Source organism: Heloderma suspectum, chromosome 5, assembly GCF_057233095.1.
Source record: "Heloderma suspectum isolate Gila_16-S chromosome 5, 16-S_ref, whole genome shotgun sequence".
NCBI lineage: Eukaryota > Metazoa > Chordata > Lepidosauria > Squamata > Helodermatidae > Heloderma > Heloderma suspectum.
The window spans coordinates 143,575,903-143,597,649 of record NC_139462.1 but is presented as its reverse complement, the minus strand read 5'-3'; the positions used below and the strand labels follow the sequence as shown (position 1 = coordinate 143,597,649).

Genomic DNA, 21,747 nt, shown 5'->3' with positions numbered 1-21,747 from the left:
CCGCGACTCCCTTGGAAGCTTGGGGAAAGGAAGAGTGGGTCACGTGGGCTGCTTCTTTCACCCTCTCTTTGAAACATCTGAAGTGCTCAGAGAGACAGTCAAGGCTGGGGACAGTTAACCACAGTGAACCTTTCACAAAGATCCTTAAGCATGCCCATATACCCGCTGACTGAGTTTTTTGGTCAGTGTGTTAGAGACAAACTAGAATTGCACGATGCTTCCTGCCCGCCCCCCAAAAAGTACCAGCATCATAAATAGATCTGTCCCAACAGCAAGGCCAGCGCTGATACTGACATGCTGGTTTCCTAGCTGCATGCATTATGTGATCCCCCTAGATGAGTTTCAGCTCTACTGCTCCATAGTCTACCAGAGAAGTTATTGCAGCTTTCTCCTTGCACAACCTGCCCCTATGGAGATGGGTGCTGGTTCAAGAAATTGCCAGGATAGACGAAGACGGACACCTGGTGATTGGCACCAATGCTTGTGCAACAGCAGTGGATGTTCTTGTTAGTTCTCTAAACTGAAAAGGGAAGGAGGGATTTTCATCAATGTGTTTTTGCGTGTCAAAAGGCATGACACTTTGGGGGCTATTTTTCAGGGATTGCTATGAGCATTCTAGCCTATTCAAGAAATGTTGTCCCAATGGACAAACTTCTTTTGTCTGCAATGATATCATCACATTTACAAGGTAATCCCTGATTGGCTAGGATCACCCATATGACGAGTCCAAGAAGCACCGCCCTCACTTTAAATCAGCTTTGTTTCCCCTCAGTAACATCATAATGTAGCCAATTGTAATCGGCTGCATCGTGCCACAATATTATAATGTTCAGCTACATAAGGAAGCCTGACAGTACAACACTATGCATATCTACTCTAAGGCATATTGAGTTCAGTGGGCTGTATCCAATGTTAGCCCTACTTAGAGTAGACCTATTGAAATGAATGAGACTTAGAGTTAGACTGACATTGGATACAATGTACTCCCAGATAAGTTTTTATAGGATTGCAACCGTAACTAGAAAAAAATGGCACCAAAACTGCTGTGGACAGAGGAAGCAAAGGAGGCAAGAATTGGCACATCTATTATTAATTTTATTCAAATATTTGCAGTCTGCCTTTCAATTAAAACTCTCCTGAAGTCTAAATTTAAGGGGGGGTTTCCCCCCAGGAAATATTCCCCCTCTAGAAAGCATATCTTGTAACCCGAATTCAAAATAGGCAAACATTTGGTGTATCGCTAGTTTAGCCCTCCCCAACCTGGTGCCCTCCAGATGTTTTAGAATTCAACTCTCATCAGCCCCAGCCAGCATGGCAAATAGTCAGGAATGCTGGGAGGTGCAGGCCAAAACATCTGGAGGGCAGCAGGTTGAAGAAGGCTGCCCTAGCTCCTATAACACAAGTTTAAGAAGCACACAGGCTGGCTTTAAAGTTTTATCTGTTGCTGTTACATACTCTGAAGGATGGGGTTCATAATCATTCCTAATTCAACCCCACATGTTATCTACATTTCTGAAAGTTTCGCATAATTTTATTTAAAAGGTTCTGCCATTAAGTTGCAAGCTGACCAGCTCCTGAGACTGCATATTCAACAGCTGTCAAAATCAAAACAAGGTATGCCAACAAAGCAGGGCCCTTGAAATTGGCAAAAATAAATCCACATTCAGAATTTGAATTCAAATTCCAATTTTGAAGTTTCGTCTTCAAATTTGGGCAAATTTTGAATTTTTGCAAAATTTCAGGTTCTGCTCTAAAATCCAAGTCCTTTGAGGAAAGTCCAATGGCCTTAATTCTGAAAGGAACATTTTACGTGTGTGTGTGTGTGTGTGTGTTGAGGGCGGGGGGAGATCAAGCTCACATGCAGACCTACCAGAATCTAGAGCAATTTCTATCCACTACACAGCCAAACACAGCTCAGAAATCCACCAGCCTAAACCTGTACACTGTTTACGGTCCCTAAACAACTATTTAAAGCCATGTATTTCTATAGTAACATAGCTTAGTGGTGTTTCAAAGGAAGAGGCTCAGTGAGAGGAAGCAAGACTTACCACAAACATGCATGTGGAGTTTTCATCTTAGCTATATCCATTCAACTGTAATGAAGGTTAAAAAAAAAAAAATCCTCTTTAATTTCTTGCTTCATGGTATTGGTGCGGGGGGAGAATAGAACCAGCAACAACACTCCATAACATATTAAAAGATACATTTAAAAAGTAAAACCATCCATGGAAGGTAATACAACCAATCAAAAACACAGTAGGCACCCCACTCTAAGCTGACACTGTGAAATCCTGTAATTCAGTGTTTTCACTTTGGTTGCCAAACAGTAATGGAGGAGGAAATGTAGCAAAATGTAGCAAACGCAGTTTGGATTTAAAAATAGATTTCTCTTTTTTGAATGCCAAGTCTCTGCCTCCCCCTCCCCTCTCACACACAATCCTTAAAAAAAGAAAGAAAAGGAAGCCTCAAACTGTCATTCAAGAATCAAAGCCACAAGTTCATTTGCTCTCTCCCAACATATACTTCAGTTTCACTTACCAGAAATGGCACTGACCTGGCTGTTTTGGTTGGTAAGCATTTCCATTCCTTCCGAGGCACCAGAGCCAAAACAATTTGGTCTCAAACCTAGAGTTTTGTAATACTGAAGCAGCCCTCTGGGAAAACAAATATTTAAGCATGCAAGGGGGCACCTCCCCATTCAACAGCGATTTAATTTTTGTAAAAAACGGTAGGGAGAAAATCAGATGAAAAATGTCCCAGAAAAAATAAAGGATCTTGTCATGGGTGAATTGCTGAACGCCAGTTGTTGTTCACCTGGATACACTACTAAAAGGTTCTAGTGAGACCAGGGCAGAGTTTCTAAAGGTTTGGTTATCAGTGCATTCTGCCATCTCATTTTCAGCTGTGCCAGATGTTTTCTTAACCACCAGTGCCAACTATACTATTTTTTCTGCTCCTTATGTTACAGCGGACCTCTCTTTTTGAGTGCAAACATCCTTCTGCCTACACATCCTTCTTTCTGCTGCTAAATGTTCAAGAACTGTTGAAGACTATTTAATCAAGACCACGGGTATGCCACAATGTTGTGCAAGGGTATAAAAAAATAGAGCACAGAATGTGATATTTGGCTTCAGTTTCCAAACAATCCCAGCCTCCATTTTTAAAGGAAGTAGTAAGTTTCTCTGAAGGTATGAAATCTAGGGGTCAGGATTTAGTTCTTTACATGCCTCCTTGCCACCTTCCCCACAACTAGCAGAAGCAGAATAAAGTATGCAAAAATGTTTTTAAAATGCAGAAAACCGTAAAGAGAGGAAATATGCAGATTTGCCTAATTTATATAGGGCTGTATTCAGTGTTGGTCTAACTTAATTCCCATTCATTGCAATGAATGAAAATGCAGGCTTGAGCCCTTACGCTAGGATTCTATTCTGCCTCCTGGCGCAATCAAAGCATTAACGAAAAAAAGATGTATCCAGGAAGCTCTGGATGATTCTGGCATTGTAGGAAAGGTAACACAACTTGGAATGGCAGACTGGCTAGAAAACTTTGGCAAAATATATTACAACACATACAAAATTATAAGCTACGAGATACCATTAGTAATTTCAGTAGGATGTATCAGGAAAGGAGGATGAGAGCAGGGCCACCAAGATGGTTTATGGGGCTGGGGGCAAATGTGATGTTGGGGGCCCTGTCCTTGCCCCCTATGAAGCATCACACAAGGACCCATGCATATGTAGTGCTCTGGTGAACAATATGATGGGGGCAGAGGCTCCCCATATGCACAGGACATGAGGCAGGGCGTGGGGGGGTGTTTTGTGTGGAGGCAGGGCAGACTGACTCAGCTGCACCTCCTTCTGGGCAGTCCTGAGAGAAAAGGAACATAAAATTCTGAACAACAGGTTTCCTTGCAGGATGCAAACATGTGCTAAGCCTGCAGCTGTCTACACATTTCAAATATACTACGTAACGTGCCTGCCTTCAGTACCAGAAACACAGTGCCAGTAATTATTGACACATCTGCATTACAGGTGTATAGCAGTGTACATGCCATGGCCTCCCCCCAAAGAAGTCTGAGAACTGGAATTCGGTGAGGGCGATTTGGTACAGGTGTCATTAAAACAAATTTAAGTCCGTAGCATAAATATATCGTAATATATGCAGCAAGAGGGCCTTCTCCTTCCTCCTTAAAACAAACATGATTTGAAAGGGCATACCAAGGGGTAAGGGTGAATGGAAGGAAACTAAGGATGCTTCCCAACAGAGGGGTCCTAGCACTAACAGCCAGAAGGCTGTCAAGGAGCAAGACCCCGAGCCCTCATCCTCAGAGGATCCTGATCCGTTGTCCTCAGAAGAAGAGGCTCCAGAGTTAATGGTTCAGGGAGGGGATTTGGTCCCAGAAAGGCACCATGAGGCTTCCACCTCCCTAGGACCTGGTTCTGGACTCCCCTGAGTCCAGAAGAGGTCACATTACTGGCCTCCAGCTCTGAGGAGTCAGGCCATGAGGACACTAGTATACCCCAGCCATACCCACCTCGACGCAGCCCGAGATTGTTGAAACACGCCAGGCCTCTTTAAGAGACAAGGCTTCAGTCAGTATGGAGGCAGTGCCAACAATAATGGCGACCAAGCTCTTATTAAGTCTCAGTCTTGCTCTGATCAGACAACCCTTTCTGGCTTCCAGCTCCAGCATCTCCTGGAGCTTTCTGTGGTGCTGATCTATTTCCATCTGGTTTCCCTGTGAAACGTGACCCACTCAAATCTCTGCTTGAGATCTGACCCATACTAGAACCCTGCAACCCAAGCTATAGCAATGCTGAGCAACGTGACACCCTCACCACCACTGAGACAGCCTCAACAGGATCTTCGGCCTGAAATGGTACAAAGGCATTGTGCAGCTCTTCCAACTTTTTTTTACTTAATGGATTTTCCACAGTAAGAAAAAAAGACAGAAAAAGCAGTGGGAAAACACGGAAGGGTTATGAGAGGAAGACATCATCTGGAACCCTTGTAAAATTCCATGAATCAGCCAGAGCAATGGTGCCATAAAAGCCTGATCAGGAAGCACCCTAAATCACTCGTGCTTTAACAGCGCAACAACTTCTAACATGCAGTCTGCAATCAGTACTGGGAAACAGAATTGCAAAGTTAAGGGGGTCCTATATGAAATAAGTGAGACATTTTCTCTGCAGCTGATAAACAACTTTTGAATTTGGACCCTGCATGTTCTTGTTTAGTATAAATCACAGCCATGATCCCTATGAAACTAGCTTGTGACCTTCCTCTCCCAGCAGCACTCACCTTCCCCATCAGGACTCATGTTTTCATAAGAATCCCAGCGAATCAATGGATCTGAGGTGTTGTAGTCCACTATCACTCCATGGTCATTCTGCAAGTGTTCACATCCTGAGAGATTAAAGCAAGATGGAGTCACTGAGGTTGCTTTGGCACATCACTTTTCTGAACTTCAGCTCCTCGTCTGTCTTATATAAGAATATGGCAGGGTAAGGCTTATTACTTGAGGTCTACCAAACTGATTTTGCTCATTTTTGTTTTAAACTGAAGCTTGAGCAGTGTAGATGGGCAGAAAACTTTGCAAGTTTGAACAAGTTCAAAGCTCAAATTTTAACAGCAATTCATTTCCTCCATGTCAAACAGGATGACGAACAGCCCTGCTCAGTCAATCAGTGCGGTGTGAAGGTGGGTCTCCAGCGCAGCTGCGCAGTTAGGCTATAACTGCCAGCGGTGAGGGGGAAGGGGACTGAGGTGGCCAATCAGATTGGGTGAAGGAGGGGGTGGGGTCATGCTGCATGCAAATTTCAGAAGGGGGATTCACTATGCATGAGCCACATTTGCATTATTCATCAGCATCTCTGTGGTGAGGGGACCGAGGGGGAAAAAGCGGGAAAGGAGCAGGACTACAAGCGCCCACAGCGACATAGGCTTTACGCTAGTTTAACAAGAATAAAATCTGATTCCAATGTGCACTAAAAGCACAGGGTATGTTGCATGACACTGTACTACTTCAGAAAGATGAGATGGTCCCAAGTTTAAATTCTTCCCCACATCAAAAGCTCTCTAGCACATAAGTTGAAAAGGAGATTGGGCTTTTAAATAAAGGTGGGTTATTTATGAGGAAGGCTCACCTTGGATTTTTTCTGGAGATCCTGAAAACACCAGCTCAACCTTGCCATAGTCAGGGAAGCGGTCATCTGGAAGGGAAAGACAGTATGAATTGTTTTGGAAAGTTTATTTCCCAGGGAACATTAGGAGCTCATACAGAAATCAAGATCGCATGGTGGGATGCATGCAGCACTTGATCTCCTTCGAAACTCCATTCTGCCTGTAACCATAAACATTTCTGACTTCTTTCCCCCAAGGACAGAAGAGTTCAAAAGGCGAAGCTTGGTCGCAGAACAACGTTTAAAAACCCCCCACACAACAGATCTCTGCTTTATCTACAGCTGTTTGCGGCAGCTTTTTAAAGAAATGCAAGTGGAACATTCGATGCTGCTTTATGCTGAGTCAGGCCACTGGCCCATTGAGCTCAACACAGTCTATGCCCGGGGTTGGCGACGCAGTGCTTGTGGACACCACAATGCCCCAGACACTCCCCTTGGTGCCCACCAAGGCCCCCAGCCCTTCCAGATTAAAAAAAAATACAGGTTGAAAAAGTAACCTTTCGGGAGTTATCTTCGATGGCTGAAAGCAACAGAACGCTAGAGTCCAGCCACCCAGCCCTCCTTCTTTTCCTTAACTATGCGGGCCCAGAAAATTCTTCAGTGGAAAGGAAAAGGGTGGGGGCAGCTTCAGGCTAAGCTCTGCTGCTCTTCAGCTAGGCAACCATAACTTAAGAGAAAAAAGGCGGGGAAGAGAAGTGGAAGTGACCTAAGAGGCTAAGGGGGGCAGGAAGAGAAAGGGCAGCAAGGCGGTTAGAAAATCCAGCAAGGGGTGCAGCCACTGAAAAGCGACCTTGGGGTGGATGTGAGGGATGTGTGTTGTTTGTGTGATGAATAAAAGAGGTGTGTGTGTGTGTGGGGGGGGTGCATGCATGCATGTGTGCTGGCAGTGTGGCGTGGTTTGTGTGTCTGCTGGCAGCATGTACAGGGGTGTTTTATGTTTGGGGGAGAATGTTTTGGGGTAATTTTTTCTATTTTCGAAAAATTAATTTAGGGGAGTTAATTTTAGAATTTATTTAGAGTTGATTTGGGGAAATTGGTTTGCCTTTCTGAAAATTAGTGTTTTGTTGGAGCAGAAAACTGGGGATTCAAAGCAGTGTGTTTGTCTCCTAGCATCACCAGTTTGCCTTTCTATGAAATGGGTGTTTTCTTGCAGAGGTAGATGTTGTGATTGCCCACACTCCACTGCAGCCATTCTTGGATTGCTCCCCTCCCCCCCGATATTTTGTTACAGTACCCATTACAAAAATCCAAATGTGTCCAGAGGCCCAAAAAGGTTGGAGACCCCTGGTGTACCCTGACCGGCAGTAACTCTCCAGGGTTTCAGGTAAGCATTTCCCAATCCCACCTTTCGATTCAGGAGATTAAACCTGAATTGCAAAGAATGTGCTGTACCACTGAGCAACTGCCCTTTCCCTATGGTGGAATCTACCAGGAAGTTCTCCTGGGCAAGCCACGCTGAAATGATTGGGAAGCACGCACACCCCCTGGCCCATGCTCTGGAGAACAGAGTGGCCTCCAAGATTACGGAAGCTGGCCATTCCTAGACCGTCCCTGTGCACTGTCCTCCTCCTCTGCCATCTTCAAACACAAAAGGAAACTTGCCTTTGTTTGCACTGTCCAAGTCCTCTTTGCCAAACACCAGACCATATCCCTGAATGGCGCCTGTGTGGAACTGCAGGCGGAAAATGATATCACGGGTGGCAGACCGGTATTTTTTATGGTAGCACTTCAGCTGAAAGAGAGGAAAAACAGGCAATGCAACTCCCAGTACTGCCAAGAACATCTGAGCAAAAGTTCTATGTAGTTTGGGCAGATGTGCAGTGCAGATAATACAAGTATTGGTTTTGACATAGGAGACCCAAGCTGAAAAACCCTGCTCAGCCATGAAGCTCACTGAATGGCCTTGGGCACATCACTTTCCCTCAGACTGACCTGTCTCACACAGGTGTTGTAAGAATCAAATAAAATCAATACAGACAGCCACTCTGAGCCTTTGGGAAACCATGTCTTGTGGTCTTTATGCTGCTGCCCCTAAAGCACTTCAAGGCCACACTGCTTCTTGGCTTTCTGCCCATCTATAACACAGCATGAAACAAGTGAAGCCTAGTTCTCACAAACACATCAAGTGGCGTGGTAAACCTGTGTCTGATCTGAACCATTTCAGATAGCAGGTGGGGGCCTCACATGATGGAATGCTCCTCCACTCTGCATGCCGCAATCCCTGCAGAAGGAAAACTGCATGCCAGGGAGAAGGATCTGGCCATACCTGGCATGCTTGCAGATCTTTTTTTTTCCTATGGAGGGACATTCAATCACATGGGCCCCCTCCTGCAGACAGGGGGCAGCACAGAGCCCAGAAACAGGTTTACAACACTGTCCTGCCAGACCTAGCAGGGGAAAGGCCCAAGCTAATTCAACATATTGCTATCTCAGGCCCCAGAAGAAAGAAGAGACCCACAGACCCTGCAGGAAGCAGAAAATGGCAGCTACCTGGCTCTCCTATCAGGACTGGCTTCACCACACAAAATGAACTAGATAACTGCCTCAAGCTGCACAACTGAGGGGGTGGCCTGCCATGCCATGAGCTGCTTCTCATATGGCTGCGTCCTTGAAATGTATTCCGGAATCTCCTGCAATGATTCAGGGGAACACTCTTAGTTCATCCTAACCATTTGGACTGAGCAGATTTTCTAGTTTTGAGTACACCACCACTCGTCCAGACATTGCTTTTAGTTTAACCTCTTTCCTATTACATCTTCAAAAGGCCTAATTCAGTGCTTTTAAGTGCTATTTGTCTGCAGCGGAATGCTCATATGTTGCACAGCATAAACCAGGGCGCTCAGCCTGCTCAGATGCAGCATTAGAAACATCAGTTGGGTACCACCCTTGCCTTGCAGAAACTGGGAGTTTATTCTAGAACAGACAATACTCTGCTGATGCAACAAAGGTGAGTGTGATGGGCTACAGTGGCCTTCCTCTCAAGAACCCGGCGAGGAGGAGATCCCAAGAAACTCTAGGATATCTACCCCTGGATCTAATTTAACACAGCAATTCTTGATACTTCTATAATCTTACTAGTTGACACCTGCAGCTACGCATGAGGTGCGCCTGACCTCACATATCAAGTATGTTTGGCAGAAGGGAAGCCGATAAAGAGTTGTCAAAACACCCACGATGGTATTTCCAAACACAGACAGATATCTGGTGCCCTGCGAGAACCACTAGCATTAGTACTCCTTCATCTTTAGAGCATATGCCATGCCTCAGATGAGAAACCAAGATAGAATTCCCTGAAGAATGATTTGTCTTCATGCCACATTCTTCCCTTATTATTCATGCTGCAGTGGTATGCACACATTTCTAGCAGTAGCCTGAGGAGCCATCCAAAGACAGTTTGCACTTCCAGTTGTGCCATTCACACGCTTGATTAGCTCCTTCCCTGCTTTCCAAGACATCTGTATTTTATTTATTTGAAGGAGCAAGTGAGAGAGCAACAAACCTGATATGGTTTCAAGTAGTCACTTTTCTTCCAAAGACTTTAGGGCAGGACTATACGTTACCATGGAGCATCTGCAGCTCCAGGTCTCTCCGTCATAAAGTCTAGTCTGACACAATGCACAATGTGATGTCCTCATGCTATGTGTTGTCCCACCTAAGCATTGAGGCAGGGAGGGAGCAATTTCTTAAACTAGACGTTATGAGGAAGAGGGAGAGAAGAGACCTGCAATGACAGCAGTTGCACGTTTCTTGCAGCATTGAGTTCTGCCCTTCAATGAGGCTTCCTGTGGATCCCCCCACCCCCACTTTTTCCAGAGGAGTAGCCGTGCTAGTCTGTTGCAGTAAAAACAACAAAGAGTCCTGCTGGCACCTTAAAGGCTAAAAAATGTATTCTGGCATAAGCGTTCATAGACACTGTCGTCTTCCTCAGATGCAACAGAAGTGTTTGATGAAGTGGATAGTGTCCACAAAAGCTTATGCCAGAATAAATTTGTTAATCTTTAAGGTGCCAACAGGACTCTTTGGTGTTTTTCCACTTTCGTTCAGGCCCAATATTACATGTGTTGCCAGCAGACCTGTGACAGGGGTGAGGGGATGCTATTTAAGAGCCAAAGAGGTATGCTAGGAGGGGATCCTGATCTCCCCGCCCACACCCACCCCAATCTTGAACCTCATAGATCCATCCCTCCAGGCACTTTTCTCCCAGCTGAACTCTGGTACCAGAAATTATCTTGATTTGGGGACAAATGACTGAAGAGTGGGACTGTGGAGGGAAAGGCCCCTGGTGTGGGGAGGATTCAGCACCCTCCGCTTGCCCCTTTGGCTCTTTAGAACTGCCACCACTTTCCACGTAAACGGAGCAGACCTGGATTTAAACACAAAGACCTTCTCCATCATGCATAACTGGGCCCCAAGCCATCTATTCACAACAGCAACTTAATGAAAGTGCTGGTAGCTCACAGATCTCAGCCACAGGTCGACATCCTCCAATCCTTTAAAACACATGTCGAAGGATGTGACAGCAGCTGCTTGAGATCAGCGTGCCAGCCCCATGCAATACCCGACCTAAGAGTCCGGCTCAAAGCTAAGCAAAATCCACATGATGTTGAGTTTTAGTTGGCAGATCAAGTCTTGGGAGTCAGTTCACAGAGGCATGTTCATCACACAACAAATAATCCCAACAAATACAGGACTCAGTAGAAAGTTTACATGTTGAGGTGAGATTCGTCGTGCCATAAGCAGGTGGTGAGATATCAAGTGATGTATACATGTGTGAATCACCCCCTTTTATAGGGGTTTTAGGATCAAGGCTGAGATGACAGAGAGGAGGAACTGCCCCCTCAAAGGTAACTTCCATTGCTCGTGGTGATTTTTTTTTCCTATGCAAGTCCATAAAAGGAAGGTTGTACATATACCACACTTCTATAACAACAGAGGATGTGAGTCTGTCCGCCCATCTGTGCCATAGGTCCAAGACCATAAAACCTAAACACCTGAAACTTGGCAGGCATACGAAGAGGACCGTAGGGTTGTGCACCTCAGGGTTATTTTGTTTTAAAAACACATTAATTAATTTTCATTAATATAAATGTACCCATGTGGTCTGAACCTGCGATCTTCAGCCACCGGGGCAGGCATCCCTAACCAGCACCTAGCTTTGCAGCCCATACCGTTTAAAGTCCAGAGAGATTAGTAGGGTGATGGACAGTTATATCCCTGCCCCATCCCCACTGCTGTGGCGCAGCCCCCATCAGGGGAATGGAGTGGTCAGACTACTCCCTCAGAGGCATATAGGGGGTGCACCATGGCAGGGACCATGTCTAGGGGCACCACCAGGCATAGCTTCACTCAGATGGAACAGGTACAATGTGTCCAACTCTAACACTGGTGTAACTTTGCTTGAAGGCCTCGCTGCCTCAAACTAATGGCTATTCCAACCCATATGAAGCTGGGCCCATTCACTAGTCATAAATAAAAATTCTGCACTTAGAAAACCTGAATTTTGCAATCATTATAAATTAGACAAATAGCCTCAAGACAAGCTTCATAGCTGTAACCTTTTTCTAGTTATAGGAAAAGTAGGGAGCTCTTCTACAGGCCTTTGATATGCTGGGAACCTTATTCAGCTGCTCCTCTACCTTTTGAGAGGTCACCAGTCACTGCCAGCACCCTTTTCAAACATATCTTACTAGACAAAAAGGCTAGAAAGTTTCTTTCTTTAAAAGAAAACCCCAGAAAGTCCCAAGATATTCAAGGTTCTCCAGAAAATGAGTGTACATCCCATACCACTCTGTGCCCTGGCTGGAATTTCAGAATACACACAGCCCTTCCTATAAGACACTATAAATTATTTAATTTCACTGTCAGCATCTCCACTGAGACCTCTGGATTACTGCATTACATTCACCACATGGAATCTACAGCATTCATTATACCTAAAAGTAGTTATTCTTTCTGTGCACAGATGAATGCAAACCTTATCTAGCCCAAGGAGTGCAATTTTACAGTTAGTTTGCATTGCAAGATTCTGAATGTACAAGGTTTGTACAGACATTGGTTGGCCTGACCAGTGCATATATTAAAAAAAGAGAGGGCACGGGCTGAAACAGTGCCAGAAATCCTTCCACAAGCTAATTCCTTCTTACATAATAACTCCTCCAGACAAAATTCCTTCTCCTCAAATAATTCTAATCTCCAGGGAACAAATGTGTAAGACGTACTTTGTACAGCACCTAATATGAAGGGGTGAATTAAAGCCCACCCAAATCTCTTGGTAGATCTAAAGGGGATGCTGTCTCCCTCATACTTTATACAGAAGGTTGTTACATTACCACATTCTGTGTCAGGAAAATATGCATTTCCCATAATTTATTTAAGTTTTGCTAGCCATAGGGAGAGGCAAAGAAGCCACTACCCACTAGAAACCTTATTCAGCCACCCCTAGGGCTTCTGAAATTACAGCAGACATTACTACCTACACATATTTCAAGCATATATTTGCAGTTGTGGGGACTAGAAACGTGCTTTTTAAAAACAATGCAAATGGAGATTCTCATAAATTCTGTGCCCAGTATCGCATTCTATTCTTTCCTGCCTTCCCATGAATTCGCAGAGTACACACAGTGTGGCTGCTATCTTTATCTGTGCATGCATGCTCAGGATTCCCCTATGCATATTATGGACAGTAAGAAAAAGATGACTCATTTGCCCACTCCTTTATTTAAATATGCCCTTGACAATTTCTGGCTGGCAATGATTTACTAGAACCAGCACCGTAAGCCAGTCTGCTGACTTTGCACAAACACAACGTAGCAGTGCCAAGCAGAACGCCTCTGCTAATGCATAAAAAGCCCTTTCATTGGGTGCCAAAATCACTGGTTCTTATTCAGGCAAGCTGCTGATACAGTGAAGGGCACTTTGTCCAAGAAGGATCTGAAGGACTTTACATGAAGAGGTCTTTAAGCTGCAGATGTGGCCCATGATTCAGCCCAAGAGGGATGTGGCCTCCCTTTCCCCACTTCCCATTCAAGCCATCCCCTCCTGGCTCCCAGACCCTTTCCTTGCCCCTATTCCCAAGCAACTTCAACAGTGGGATGCAAAAGCACTGCTCCATATAGTCAGGGAAAGAGCTCCTACAAATACCCACATCAGCAAAGCCAGGACTTAATAAAGGGGCAGATATAGAGAGAACAGCCAAGTAATCATTCAGACTGAACTAGCACCAAGTTTTAATATGGAGTGTCTGAGCGCAAGAGAATCTGGTCTCTGTCCCAGCACATTCTGAGGTATACTGCCTCTGTACACAGAAGTTATACTTAGCTCTCATGGCAAGAAGCCATCAGAAGACCTATCCTCTATGAATGTATCTATTCTTTTCTTTTAATAGTCATCTAAGCCAGTGGCAATCTTCTCATGGCGAATTCCACATTTCAATTGAGTACTTCATGAAGCAATACTTTATTTTATTTTCACTAAACTTTAGGGATGTGCAAAAACACGAGCTCACTGAGGTTCTCTGAATTCCACCTCGAAGCTTGTTCCGACTCATGTCCGTACCGAATTGCAAACTTTGTTTTTTTTCTTTTTGTAGCTTATTTTTGTGCACATTTTTCTAAATGTATGCATCAATGGGGTGCATTTTTTAAAAAAAAAATAGGCATTTTATCTCATAATTAAAGTGTGTTTCTGTGCATTTTTCAAAAGTACGCATTTTTTTCATATGCAATTTTGGAGGGTTTGCAAATTGTGACACAAATTCAGAAATGTAGAGACTTCGACCTCAGAGTGCATGTGGGTCCATGTTTGGAAATGCTGGCAAGGCATTTCCTGGGCTGGAAAACGTGTCACATGGATGCTTCATGGTTTTCCAGCCCAGGAAACTACCCTTCCAGCATTTCTCCTGGGCATATTCCTTCAGCGTAATGGAAGAGCTGGTTCTGATACAATTGATGAAAAAGTCTTAGTGAATACAAGTTGAGTTTGGTGCCCTAGAAGAAATACGAGGAAAGGCTAAAGAGGTCAGGGCTTTATGCTTAGGAAAAAAAGTTGACTGAGTCAGGACATAATAGTGGTTATTACAGAGGTCTATAAAAGTTCTGGGTTCTGTTTCTTGGTCACGCTTCAGTGTGACATTCCCAACACTTTGTCACACTGAAGTGTGACCAAGAAACAGAACCCAAAAAGGGGGGGGGGCATTGTAAGTAAGGGCAGGCTTGATTTTCAATAGCTGGGCAGAATCATTATGGCCACCACAGCAGGGAGAAGCTTTCGTATCGCCCCCACCCCCAACTTCATCTATCTGGACAGAGCAGTTAAACATCACCAATGTTCAGGGAACACTTACCATAATATCTCCCTTCAGGAGCTGGGCTGGTTCCACTGCAATGCAGACTCTGCTTTGGTTCTCTGGTCCAACGCTACTTAAAGAAGAAGCAGGGAAAGAAAGAGAATCCTAAGAGAAGCAGTATTTCAAAATATCTACAGAAGAGATCATTTTAACCCCCTGAAGCCCAAATGGCTTAGAGCTTATCTATATCTTTTAAATAATTACATAGTACAGCCCTCCCTCAGCTTGTCCCACCTCAAAATGCAGGTGGGGGAATCAGATGTTGAAATGCTCCACCGTTGCAAACAAAAAACAAAACAAAAATATCCCTGCACACTGAAAACTAGCTCCTTAGGGAGAATTTTTATAGCCTACTCTCCTCTCTGATGTGACAGTTTTCAATACACAGAATGTGTTTTGGCATGGGAGGACATTAAAACAAGTGATCCGCACAACATACACTCTGAAATCATACAGTGCTTGGGGATGGGGGGCTGTACCATGTAACTTTTATGACTGTCTAGGATGGCCAACAAACACATTAGGGATTGGAGTGCCGGTTATTACTTACTATACTCCTGATGTATAGACTGGCTGCATGGCCTGGTACAACTTCAGAAAGGGTCGACAAACTGGAGAAGAAGGGAAATTATGGAAGTTTAAAAATACCGAAGCATTCTAAAACAATACTGTGAATGGTGCTGTATGCATACTAGATGTACTCTCAAAAGAGACATTTTGGTAATGGCTTAGCCCGCACTCATAGGTGCATGTAGCAGAAGGCAGACAGGGATGTTTTCTGTTACTCTGTTATGTTGATGTAATGGCAGTTGCCATGTGGTTTTTAAGCCTTCGCATTGTTCCACTTTTTTGTCCCATTGTCTTTGGGCTGGATGACCAGGGGATGCCCATACCCCTGGTTGAAATCAGATGTTGACTCAGTCTTCTACCAGGAGGACATGGTATCCCAGAACTGAGGTATCGACCCCTCTGGCCACCCATAGGAGAAAGGATGTCACCAACTATCCAGAATTTCTTAAGAAAGTATCGATTTTTCTACTGCCAACCAATAGTATGCAAAGATAACAATGTTGGTGATGGCAATATATTTAGCATCATTAAGATGCATCCTCCCTGCAAGTTAGCTTGGGTGGCAGCGACGGGAAGAACATTTGTGAAGAATGCTGGAAACTATCTTTGCGCACAATCTACCAGGAAGCTTTCCCATACAAGACCACTGAATCTTAGAGAAGATGGCGCCATCTTGGAGAAACCTTACTGGTTACTCTAGAATGCCAGTGGCAACTTGGAGATTCCCACTCAGCCACCAAGGGAAAAGGGAAGTGTGAAGTAGCAGGGCATGTGACCAAAACTAAACAGGCATGGTGGCAGCTGATGGAGGTGGGAGCCACAGCAGAGGCAGGGCAAGCAAAGACATGGGAGGGGCTTTGGCCTCTGGTCTCAGGTAGTGATGAGATTACGATCACCAGAGGTGAAGGAAAGGTGCAGCCTAACTACAGAGTTTTTATTAGCATGAAATCAGCATACATCAAAAGCCAGGAATAAAGATGACAGCAAGCAGAATACAAAACTCACCTCCGCCAGCATCAAAACTTGGGATTCCATGTAGGATAACATAATGCAGGAAGAGAGGGGTTGTGTTCATTTTTACAGATCCAGACAGAAGGCCACTCAGAAACTGCACATACCTAAAAGGGAAAAACAGCTGGTGTAAGTAAATTAATGCAAACACAAGACATGGAGAAAGCTCTTCCTGTGGTCTACTGTACGGAAAGCAAAGGAATATTGTCAGTTTCACACTACTCTATTCTGAGTGTCAAATCAGTATGAGGCAATTAACAAATCTGTCATCGGTGGTTAGAGGTGTTAATCATAACTGAGATAAGGATGTACTCTGACTACCTGTTTTGAAATGAAAGTAAGCTGATAGTTGCATAGCTGTGCTACAGCCCCCTTTACATATGCACCCAGAAGGGAAGTCACATTCTGCAGGATTTGTGGATGTATAATGCAATGAATCAAGATAAGCTGGAGGTGGTCAAACATGAGATGGCAAGATTGAACATCGACATCTTGGGAATCAGCGAACTAAAATGGACAGGCATGGGCGAATTTAATTCAGGTGACCATCATATCTACTACTGTGGGCAAGAATCCCTTAGAAGAAATGGAGTAGCACTCATAGTCAATAAAAGGGTGGGAAAAGCAGTACTGGGGTACAATCTTAAAAATGATAGAATGATCTCAGTACGAATCCAAGGCAAACCATTCAACATCACAGTAATTCAAGTCTATGCCCCAACCACTGAGGCTGAAGAAGCTGAGGTTGATCGGTTCTATGAAGACCTACAACACCTTCTAGAACTAACACCAAAAAAAGATGTCCTTTTCATCATAGGGGATTGGAATGCTAAAGTAGGAAGTCAAGAAATCACCGGGATAACAGGCAGGCATGGCCTTGGTGTACAAAATGAAGCAGGACAAAAGCTAATAGAGTTTTGCCAAGAGAACATGCTGATCATAGCAAACACTCTTTTCCAACAGCACAAGAGGCGACTCTACACATGGACGTCACCAGATGGTCAATATCGAAATCAGATTGATTATGTCCTTTGCAGTCAAAGATGGAGAAGCTCTATACAGTCAGTAAAAACAAGACCTGGAGCTGACTGTGGCTCAGATCATGAGCTTCTTGTTGCAAAATTTCGACTTAAATTGAAGAACGTAGGGAAAACCACTAAACCATTCAGGTATGACCTAAATCATATCCCTTATGAATATACAGTGGAGGTGAGGAATAGATTTCAGGGATTAGACCTGATAGACAGAGTGCCTGAGGAACTATGGACGGAGGTCCGTAACATTGTTCAGCAGGCAGCAGCTCAATCCATCCCAAAGAAAAAGAAATGCAAGAAAGCCAAGTGGCTGTCTGATGAGGGTTTACAAGTAGCTGAAGAAAGAAGGCAAGCGAAAAGCAAGGGAGAAAGGGGAAGATATATCCAACTGAATGCAGAGTTCCAGAGAATAGCAAGGAGAGACAAGAAGGCCTTCTTAAATGAACAATGCAAAGAAATCGAGGAAAACAACAGAATGGGAGAGACTACAGATCTCTTCAAGAAAATCGGAGATCTCAAGGGAATGTTTTGTGCAAAGACAGGCATGATAAAGGACAAAGAAGGCAGGGACCTAACAGAAGCAGATGAGATTAAGAAGAGGTGGAAAGAATACACAGAAGAACTATACAGGAAAGATCTGAATGTCCCTGATAGCCATGATAGTGCGGTCACTGAACTTGAACCGGACATGCTCGAGAGTGAAGTCAAGTGGGCCTTAGGAAGCTTTACTAACAACAAAGCTAGCGGAGATGACAGCATTCCAGCTGAGCTATTTAAAATCCTAAAAGATGATGCTGTTAAAGTGCTGCACTCAATATGCCAACAAATCTGGAACACTCAACAGTGGCCACAAGACTGGAAAAGGTCAGTTTACATTCCAGTTCCAAAGAAGGGCAATGCCAAAGAGTGTTCAAACTACCGCACAATTGCGCTCATTTCACATGCCAGCAAGGTGATGCTCAAAATCATACAAGCTAGGCTTCAGCAGTATGCAAACCGAGAACTACCGGAAGTACAAGCTGGGTTTCGAAGAGGCAGAGAAACTAGAGATTAAATCGCCAACGTTCGCTGGATCATGGAGAAAGCAAGAGAATTCCAGAAAAACGTCTATTTCTGCTTCATTGACTATGCTAAAGCCTTTGATTGTGTGGATCACAACAAACTGTGGCAAATTCTTAAAGTGATGGGAGTACCAGACCACCTTACCTGTCTCCTGAGAAACCTGTACAAGGGTCAAGAAGCAACAGTAAGAACCGGACATGGAACAACCGAGTGGTTCAAAATTGGGAAAGGAGTATGACAAGGCTGCATATTGTCACCCTGCTTATTTAACTTATATGCAGAGTACATCATGAGAAACGCCGGGTTGGATGAATCACAGGTCGGAATTAAGATTGCCGGGAGAATTATCAACAACCTCCGATATGCAGACGATACCACCCTAATGGCAGAAAGCGAAGAGGATCTAAAGAGCCTCTTGTTGAGGGTGAAAAAGGAGAGTGCAAAAGCTGGTTTGAAACTCAACATTAAAAAAACTAAGATCATGGCATCTGGCCCTATCACTTCCTGGCATATAGAAGGGGAAGAAATGGAAGCAGTGACAGATTTTATTTTCTTGGGCTCCAAGATCACTGCAGACGGTGACTGTAGCCATGAAATTAAAAGACGCTTGCTCCTTGGGAGGAAAGCTATGGCAAACCTAGACAGCATAGTAAGAAGCAGAGACATCACCTTGCCAACAAAGGTCCATCTAATCAAAGCTATGGTTTTCCCAGTAGTAACGTATGGCTGTGAGAGCTGGACTATAAGGAAGGCCGAGTGCCGAAGAATTGATGCTTTTGAACTGTGGTGCTGGAGAAGACTCTTACGAGTCCCCTGGACTGCAAGGAGGTCAAATCAGTCCATCCTAAAGGAATTCAACCCTGAGTGCTCATTGGAAGGACAGATGCTGAAGCTGAAGCTCAAATATTTTGGCCACCTAATGCGAAGAGAAAACTCTCTGGAAAAGACCCTGATGCTGGGAAAGACTGAAGGCAAAAGGAGAAGGGGACGACAGAGGATGAGATGGCTAGATAGCATCACTAATGCAATGAATATGAACTTGAGCACACTCCGGGAGAGAGTGCAGGACAGGAAGGCCTGGCGTGCTATGGTCCATGGGGTCACGAAGAGTCGGACACAACTGAACGACTGAACAACAACAATGCAATGACCTTCAGCAAAGGAGATCATTACCTTGTCGTGGTGCTGGAGCCTGAGCACTTCAATGATGCCATGAGCTAAACCGTGAAGGGACACCCAAGATGGGAAGGTCATGGCAGAGAGGTCAGACTAAATACGATCCCTGGGGAAGGAAACGGCAACCCGCCCCAGTATTCTTGCCATGAAAACTAAATGGATCAGTACAACCAGAGATATGTCGGTATACCATCAGAAGATGGGACTCCCAGGTCGGAAGATTGTCAAAATGCTACTGGGGAGGAACAGAGGATAAGTTCAACTAGCCCCAGATGTGATGACGCAGCTAGCTCAAAGCCGAAAGGACGGCTAGCAGCCGACGGTGCTGGTGGTGAACGACGAATCCGATGTTCTAAAGATCAACACACCATAGGAACCTGGAATGTAAGGTCTATGAGCCAGGGCAAATTGGATGTGGTTATTGGGGAGATGTCAAGATTAAATATAGACATTTTGGGTGTCAGTGAACTGAAATGGACTGGAATGGGCCACTTCACATAAAATGACCACCAGATCTACTACTGTGGACAAGAGGACCACAGAAGAAATGGAGTAGCCATCATAATTAATAATAAAGTGGCTAAAGCAGTGCTTGGATACAATCCAATAAATGACAGAATGATCTCAATTCGAATTCAGGGTAAGCCATTTAACATCACAGTGATCCAAATATACGCCCCAACCACAGATGCTGAAGAAGCAGAAGTAGATCAGTTCTATGAGGATCTGCAGCACCTTCTGGATAGTACGCCAAACAAAGATGTTATTTTCATTACAGTTGACTGGAATGCTAAGGTGGGTAGTCAAACGACACCTGGAATTACAGGCAAGCATGGTCTGGGAGAACAAAATGAAGCAGGACATAGGCTGATAGAATTTTGCCAAGACAACTCACTGTGCATAACAAACACTCTCTTCCAACAACCTAAGAGACGACTTTATACATGGACTTCACCAGGCGGTCGACACCGAAATCAGATTGACTACATCCTTTGTAGCCAAAGGTGGCGGACATCTATGCAGTCGGTAAAAACAAGACCTGGAGCTGATTGTAGTTCAGATCACGAACTTCTTATTGCACAATTTAGAATCAGACTAAAGAGAATAGGGAAGACCCACAGATCAGTTAGAAATGAGCTCACTAATATTCCTCATGAATATGCAGTGGAGGTGAAGAATAGATTTAAGGGACTAGATTTAGTAGATAGGGCCCCGGAAGAACTATGGACAGAAGTTCACAACATTGTTCAGGAGGTGGCAACAAAAAATGTCCCCCAAAAAAAGAAAACCAAGAAGGCAAGATGGCTGTCTGCTGAGACACTGGAAGTAGCCCAAGAAAGAAGGAAAGAAAAAGGCAACAGTCACAGGGGGAGATATGCCCAATTAATTGCAAAATTCCAGAGGTTAGCCAGAAGAGATAAGGAATTATTTTTAAACAAGCAATGCGCGGAAGCGGAAGAAGATAATAGAATAGGAAGGACAAGAGACCTCTTCCAGAAAATTAGAAACATCGGAGGTAAATTCCAGGCAAAAATGGGTATGATCAAAAACAAAGATGGTAAGGACCTAACAAAAGCAGAAGAGATCAAGAAAAGGTGGCAAGAATATACGGAAGATCTGTATAGGAAGGATAATAATATCAGGGATAGATTTGACGGTGTGGTCAGTGAGCTAGACCCAGACATCCTGAAGAGGGAAGTTGAATGGGCCTTAAGAAGCATTGCTAATAACAAGGCAGCAGGAGATGACGGTATCCCAGCTGAACTGTTTAAAATCTTGCAAGATGATGCTGTCAAGGTGATGCATGCTATATGCCAGCAAATTTGGAAAACACAAGAATGGCCAACAGATTGGAAAAAATCAACTTATATCCCCATACCAAAAAAGGGAAGCACCAAATAATGTTCAAACTATCCAACAGTGGCACTTATTTCACATGCCAGTAAGGTAATGCTCAAGATCTTGCAAGGTAGACTCCAGCAATTCATGGAACAAGAATTGCCAGATGTACAAGCTGGGTTTAGAAAAGGCAGAGGAACTAGAAACCAAATTGTCAATATCCGCTGGATACTGGAGAAAGCCAGGGAGTTTCAGAAAAACATCTATTTCTGTTTTATTGACTATTCTAAAGCCTTTGACTGTGTGGATCATAACAAATTGTGGCAAGTTCTTGGTGGTATGGGGACACCAAGTCATCTTGTCTGCCTCCTGTGGAATCTGTATGACGACCAAGTAGCAACGGTAAGAACAGACCACGGAACAATGGACTGGTTTAAGATTGGGAAAGGAGTACGGCAGGGTTGTATACTCTCACCCTACCTATTCAACCTGTATGCAGAACACATCATGCGATGTGCTGGGCTTAATG

The 21,747-nt window shown here is 44.2% G+C and overlaps 1 protein-coding gene across 7 annotated transcripts in view; it reads right to left on the bottom strand.

Moving 5' to 3' along the window:
- Positions 1-21,747, bottom strand: part of TNS3 (tensin 3) — a 321,108-nt gene that overhangs the window by 95,911 nt on the left and 203,450 nt on the right. For all 7 annotated transcript variants that reach the window (XM_084857723.1, XM_084857721.1, XM_084857725.1 and 4 more), the window contains 6 exons: positions 16,102-16,214; positions 15,077-15,137; positions 14,524-14,596; positions 7,785-7,914; positions 6,147-6,212; positions 5,302-5,406 (listed from right to left, as the gene is read on the bottom strand). In XM_084857723.1, coding sequence (XP_084713849.1) covers positions 5,302-5,406; positions 6,147-6,212; positions 7,785-7,914; positions 14,524-14,596; positions 15,077-15,137; positions 16,102-16,214 — 548 coding nt within the window. The remainder of the gene's footprint in view (positions 1-5,301; positions 5,407-6,146; positions 6,213-7,784; positions 7,915-14,523; positions 14,597-15,076; positions 15,138-16,101; positions 16,215-21,747) is intronic.